The sequence below is a fragment of the Schistosoma haematobium genome, chromosome 2, assembly GCF_000699445.3.
Source record: "Schistosoma haematobium chromosome 2, whole genome shotgun sequence".
In the NCBI taxonomy this organism is placed as follows: Eukaryota; Metazoa; Platyhelminthes; class Trematoda; order Strigeidida; family Schistosomatidae; genus Schistosoma; species Schistosoma haematobium.
In genome coordinates, this window is record NC_067197.1 from 9,245,415 (window position 1) to 9,252,767 (window position 7,353).

The 7,353-nt window shown below is 37.8% G+C and overlaps 1 protein-coding gene across 2 annotated transcripts; it reads left to right on the forward strand.

Moving 5' to 3' along the window:
- Positions 1-342: 342 nt before the first annotated feature.
- Positions 343-6,991, forward strand: IFRD1_1 (Interferon- developmental regulator 1; the record flags this gene model as incomplete). Of its 2 annotated transcripts, XM_012940957.3 has the most annotated exons (3): positions 545-575; positions 615-706; positions 3,263-6,991. In XM_012940957.3, the coding sequence occupies 3 exons, from the start codon at positions 545-547 to the stop codon at positions 4,391-4,393; spliced, it is 1,254 nt and encodes a 417-aa protein (XP_012796411.1). In that variant the 3' UTR covers positions 4,394-6,991. The 2 variants fall into 2 exon arrangements, with proteins under 2 accessions (XP_051067424.1, XP_012796411.1); XM_051214272.1 differs by having other exon boundaries at positions 343-575; positions 615-6,991.
- Positions 6,992-7,353: the final 362 nt, after the last annotated feature.

The window sequence follows — 7,353 nt, forward strand, 5'->3', positions numbered from 1 at the left end:
TTGAATACGTGAGTAACGATATCTAAGAAACAAGGAAGGGTTCAGGGCCTTTAGACTTGTCTCATAATGGTCAAGGGGTAGTAGTAAGTCATGGCCTCAGGAATACGATTCACCGCCGCTCTGTTGTATCTGAAGGGCATAGAGCAGTATATGTCTTACAGAAAGCATTCGTTCACTACAATAGAATATATTCATCACGATTCGCACGGCATGAAGGAGGTCTAGATCTCCAAAAACGTACAAAAGTTAACTACTAGCTAAACTTCAGAGCAGTTTGGTGTGTTATTTTCAGTGAGAATCGAACACGTAAACCGCTTTGTTTCATCTTTCAACGGACTAATAGATGAGTTGATCCCAATGTCCAAGACACTCAGGATCGACTTTAGTGTATATATCTCTTCCATTGTTTTTACGCTTTGTCGCTGGGAATTCGCGGGTTGCATAAATGCGGTGGAAGTGCGTTATGAGTGACTTTGTGTTCGTCCTTCGGAGGTTGATATCAATTTCGTATTCCAATCGAAAAGGGATAACTATCTAACAGGAAATGCCAAAGAAAAAAGTTAAAGAGAAAAAAGGTATATGCAGGCCTTTTTTGTCATGATATTTAACTTTAGTTCTGGTCGATCAGTCAGATTCATTGGAGTTGGCTAGTGTTGTTAGCCTTCCTAGTGACGGCAGTGAGACTCCAACTGCCTCATCGGTTGATGTAAGTGTTACGAAACTCCTACTTTCGGGCTTTAATTATTTACATTCTAATTTTGCATCTTCATAAAGTTTCAAAGTTACTGTGTTCTGGATCCAGACCTCGGCATCAGTGTTTGTTGATGTGGTTATTATTCCTTGATATTATTGAAGGCTGAATGTACGACAAGCAAACCAACCATGATTGCACTGTGAATCGTGTCAGTTTTTTACTTAAAGTCCGCAATCTTGGGATGGATTTTGATTATCTTTAAGATCTATCAGTACCTTAATTGTTGTTCAGCGGACGATAAGTCAATATTAGGTCATCTCTCTTATTGCAGTAAGGATGTGGGCAATTCGAGGGGTTTACCTACTTAATAAACAAATGAGATTACCACTTATCCTTTGTCACGCCTTGATTTGGTATATTCATGCTGTTTAAAGCAGAAACATCCTTTGTTCCAAGTGTAGTCTCACATCGTCTACTAATACCTAGGGTTATCAAAGTTGCGCGTGCTTTTCCAGTTAAACATTCCTCAAATGCCCTGGTACGGCAGGGAGTGGGGAGAGTCTGCTCTCTCGGAATTTTCTCTCATGACCACGTATATACAGCCTCTGCCAGGGGAGTCCTACTCACTGCCTTCTCGTGGCAGGAGTGTTGTTCACAAAATGAAGAGGCCGAAAAGCGAATGTCCGGCGGTATAACCAGGTTGGTGGACGCGGAGAGTTGGAGAACCTTGATTTCAAACCAATGGTGCACATGGGATTCAGTATCCCGAGAGAACGAATGGCGTATGAGCGAGTCGTTGGTGGCCGGCTACTATGGGACTGCATCTCCTGACGTAGTTCCACTGCCTTGTGGATCAGATTTTTAGGCCGAAGGTCCCTGATATGCCCTTGGTTTGGGCACCCGGGCAGTATCACAGCCCTCACACAAAAATCAAATGAGAATTGTGTGGCGCACATGTATCTGGTGCCCCCTCGTACCGATATATGTGTTCAAATGAATGAAAATAAGTCATGATAAACATCCCATAGGTAAACCTTCAAGGCTAATAAAATCTTCAACTCTTATGAAATTCATACATTGAAAAGGCTGAGACACCATGATTGGACTTAGTAGTTTGGAATATTCTCAAATCGTTCATTCAAATTGACATGGCGGATTGGTCAGGGTTCTTTATTGCCGACTATTGGGTTTCATATTCGATCCCTGTCTCATCTTTTAATGTTTGGGCAGACATCAACATAGACCACTCGAGGTGATTAGTATCTAGACATATGGTTGACGACCAAGCAGTACCAGGCAAACAAGTTCATTATTTTGATGTTGGGCAGCTACTTATAACCCGTCTGTCTATGCACTAGGTATAGCGAAGTCTTCCAAATCAATAGTTTCTCGTCAATCTCTAGAAGGTTTTAGCTGTCCAAGCAACAAAGAAGTCTTCAGGTTTTAAAAATAAAATGGAGTGATTTTCACAAATGTAACAGCTGGTATTGGTTTGTTTCGTGTGTTTATCGATGGTGATCCAGTCATACGTCACTAAATTAAATTGAGCATTGAAATAATACCTGTCTTTATTTGTGTGGGAGAAACTGCCAAATTCTGTCCATAAGTTCCATGTCTAGTCAAGAATGTATGTTATAATTGCTAATTGTTATGGTTTATTTAAATAATTTGTAAAATATGTATATTTCTTCTCCACTATAAATTAAAAGTACTGTCCTCACAATAAACTGATTCAGTTCAGTTGTGCTCATTTCATCGTAAGTTGATTGTAACTGGGGAGTTTATCTAATTTGTTTGTCATGGTTGTTAAGTTTCCATTCTCATTCAATTTTATCAAGCTTTCTTGATTGTGACATTTTCCCTTCAACTTTAATTTTTTGGACTATTCAGTGAAACATTTAAGTGTAGATTCTGACTTGAAGTATAATACAGCCCTTTTATGTTGACAAATGATGCCACTATATACAAATAAATAGTAATACTTAACTTCTAAGGCGCTTCGAGTTTGCGGAAATATTTCTATCCTTTCCATGGTGATTGTCGTAGTATGCTATAATCTATAATAGATTATATGTGGAATGGTTTTGGTACATCTTTTTCATGTGAATAACTACCGGAAACCGAACTCATCTCTGGAGTGATATATAGGGTTGTACACGCACTGGTGAAGCAATCAGACAATTTATGCTTAGTTACTAACACTTCACGGATAGTGTTGGGAATATCATGATTACTCAAGGTAATGCGTTACTTCGTTTTATATCGGTACACAGCAAATCAACTAGATCTAAAGCGAATTAGTCAAAATAGTGTTTTTATTGTTGTCATCATATGTTCAAAATTCCGTATTTTAGTTTGAACAACCAAGTGGTATCCTCCAATAAGTCTCTTATTTGAATACAACTGGCTTCGGTTTAAACAGGCGAGTAATGCCAGTAGCCTAAATCTAAGTCGTGCCCTAATACCTTGTGCTTAAACATGCACTTGATAAATAACATTCATATCTTGACTTAGTTTTCTACTTGTCAGTAATATGAATTCCCGTTAACCACTTTTTCAATGTTTTAGGTTGAAGATGGATTGGCCTTGGAATCGCTTCTTGATAAAGTTTGCTCAGCAATCGATCTAATGGAAGAGAAGAGAACGGAGACTCGAATTAACGCAATACGTTCATTAATTGAGTTTTTTCGTTCACATTATTTCTGTTTGGATGGCTCTTGGAACTACACTGAAACTCTGATAACCAGCATTGAAAATATTTTCAAAAAGAGTAAACCACAGGATCAGGCACTAGCTGCAGATTTACTGACCATATTCTCTCTACAAATTGATCCACATGAAGTTCCCATATGGTTCGAAAGGTTCTTTCCTGTTTTAGAACCTGTCATTCGTGATTCCACCCAAAATCCTAAATTCAGAGCGTCTTCAGCTATAGCTCTTTCAGTACTGCAGTCTTTGTCAGGCTATTGTGACTTTATTTCACCATTAGATGTCATAAAATCACTTGAATTTGTATTAAAAAGCTCTACTTCGAAGATTGAAGCTGATATTTTTGATCTTTATGTTGCAGCACTTAAAGCCTGGACATTAATATACACTTTTCTATCACCATACGACTCTGGTAATGTTGGAAAAGCCGTGCTTCCTGTTTTACTCTCTTTACTTCAATGTTCAAATGTGAATGTTCGTATAATAGCAGGTGAAGCCTCAGCAGTCATTTATGAACGAATTCGAAACGAAGTTGATGTTAAATTCAAAGGTCCTTATTACAGCGATCTTGTCCGTCTACTTGGTGAGTTGGCTAAAGATAGCTCAAAAAACCGCTCTAAAAGTGATCTCAAGAAACAACGTCATTCCTTTCGGGAACTCGTGGAGGCCGTAGTGCACTGTGACTACCCTGAAACATCAATAAACTTTGGCGCTGAAGTTTTAACGTTATCATCTTGCGCTGGACACTTTTATTATAACTTCTTGTGCTCAGTGCTAGGAAGTGGATTGAGGCATCATCTTCGTGAAAATCCGTACATTCGTAATCTTTTTGATCTTGGTTTACCGTCGTTACCACAGCGAAATGGAGCCAACCATCGGGTCCTCAAAGAACAAAAACGATTAACCAATGTAATGGCGTCAAAAAGTCGTACACAAAAACTTGGTATGTACAGAGATAAGCGGCGAGAAATGCTTAGTGAACTGGAATAAAAGGCTAAACATTATCACCCTATGGGTTCTTTTTCTTGACGACTCCGTTTGTCTTCTAACCTTTTATGAAGATGCCTTAACAATAACATTATTATATGCGACTGCTTACACAAAGCAGAATTCTGTTTATTATCTTTTATGTTATGTCAATACTAATGAACATGTATTTCACTTGAATAATTTATTCTAAAGAAAATAATTATAGTTTGCTCGTCAAAAAATATCATTGGTGGCTTACGTGTCATGTTCATGTTAAAACAGGTCTACATAGGTTTGGTACACTATCCATTATCATAGCATAAAGTTTGTTGTAATATAACAAGTGATGAAGATTTAAATGTTTTCAATCTGTTTTAGGCATCAGTTATCGAAATTCATCAAGTCTTCAATTATTGGGAATACATATTCATAGGGGACCACTGTATTTTGAATCCGAACGATTTTTTGGTGGTTGGAACGTTGAATTAATGTTCGTTTTCGTATGCGCGCCTTGCTCATCGTAGATGGTTTTGGAGATCTTAAGAGGTATTTGTAGTTAGATTGACTTCCTGCTTGTGTCAATTTTGCAACTAATTAGTCATAGTGTCCTTATACATTTTAAGTAAATGACTGATTCCAAATAACCCTTATACTAACATCGATATTTCTGCCTTTATCGTGCCAAATGAACTAAGTTATGAGATGAGCAATCTCCTTCGAACACAGTCGTTTGTTGTGGACTGGGCTGTCTTACTATGTTTAGAATATTGGATTACTAGTTACACTGCTAGTGATTCTTTCTAAAGCAGTAGTAAGCACTCAGCGATACAATTTAAAAGCTTGTATAAACTGGTAAGAAGTACGGCGATCTGAAGTTCTTTTAGGGGAGCTTATTTTGTAATAAATTCTTTGAAGACGCTACTACATCCTGCTGCTTATGTGATCCTCCATTGACTAGGTTTCATTTTGTTTAGAGATATGGAATTAAAATAAATCCCCAAACTGATAGTCATGTACAACATGGGACCTGGTGCATGTACGCAGCGGTCCAAGTTGTCATACCCCATTAGCACAATGAAATTAACACCAAATTCATTGAAGCAGTTACTTCAGTGATGGTGATATGTAAGGAAAAAGGATTGCGTATAAGATATCAGGAGAAGGAATTGTTCGTAGAAAGATAGGTATGAAGTAATCTTAATCTCGCGGTTTAAGGTGTGACAGAGGGCGTATACACCCATCGTCGTGATCGATTTTCAGCTGTAACCCAGAGTCTCCAACGATTGGTTACGATGATCACGCAGACCCCAACCAGGTAGTCTGCATCTAACAACATTGCACAGACCAGAAGTTAGTAACTTTATGGATTGGTCCCACGTTTTGGTTTGGCCACCCCTAACTTCCATTCTTCTCCAACACTAGTTTGCATTGCGCGCTGTGGTAGTCGATGGTTGAGCATGCGTAATACGTAGCCCAAACATACCAGTCAATGTAAATCCACAACCTCTTCAGCTGATTTGCCTTCGTCATTTAATACTCTGCGTCTGACCTCACTATTGCCTACCCGGTGATCCCAGCAGATGCTGGCAATATTCCTAAGGAATTTGTGGTCAAATACTACTAACTTACGAGTATCCACTACCCTTAATTGTGACGTTTTACAGCCGTAAAGTAAAACAACGAACTGTTTCTCAGTATACTGCTCGTCTAGTTGATGGGCGGATACCTCGTCTTCGCCATGAGTGACGTAAGTTGGCAAAAAATAAACTAGCTTTCTGAATACATGCAGATGTCGTCAGACACCAACCGATTAAGGCTGATTAGACTCCCAAGATAAGTGAAGTGTTCGACTTCTTCACCTTAGCCATGAACCTTTAATTGGATTAACAGCGAACATAACTTCAAGACACCTTGTTTGTTTTATCCGCTTGACATGCTATCTATAGTTCTTCATTAGAAATGTTTGGTCGCCTCGTATATAATGTGACGGCAGAACTGGTCATTTGGTAGGTAAATAAATGTATGTTACTCGTTCGTTTCTTGCAGTAGAACTGATCTGGCTGCATTATTCGATGGATTTCAAGAAAAAACAAATGACTATTACTGTCCTGAGTGAGGACCTGTGAAAATTGAAGGTCTTGGATAATATCGTAGATTTGCATTACTAATATTCGGTGCTGGGACACAGCTCTGTAAAAAATACAGAAAATCACGAAGTGAATTTGGCTTCGGTAATGTAGAATAACACAAAATTTCGATTACCAGGCGATATTAGTTAGTTAATAACAGAAAGGTCATAAGTACTTGAATGAGTATTACAGTTCACGCGGAAGTACTGAGTAGATGGAATTTCGTTATGGATATGCTAGCACATCCTTTTTTGGACATAGCAGCACTACCTGTCAGAAGTAGTATTTTGTCACAACTAACTCGTTTAAGCCTAAAAGCACATTGGTTTACTATCCAAAATATGCGAGAATCTACATCCAATATCAATGTTTAGTTTTGGAAAGATTAAATGTTCAACTGACTTGGAATATATGAGCACTAGTCTCTGAAGAAATGGCTTACACTGAGTCACGAAACGTCAGAAAATCTAATTTTTCGGCTCATTGGGATATTACAAATATATTAATTTATTTATAACAATATACTCAATTTATTCGAAATTATCAAGTCAAACCTTGGTGATGATACCTATATGAGCATTAATGTTCAATTATTAATAATTTATAAAGTTACCAAACTGGATAACCTTATTTAACTTGATTATATATATATATATATATATATATATATATATTGTATGAGGACTTATAACTGCTTCAGTCAATTGAACCTTAGTAAAACATTGGCAATAGGTAGTTAAATATAAGTATATTGAGTTAAGTTTTCTGGTTGGGGTTTTTTTAGCAAATTTTTTTTCTACAGGATGGGGTTGCCGACCCTATGCTCAACCCTCCTCCTTTACCCCTTTTGAG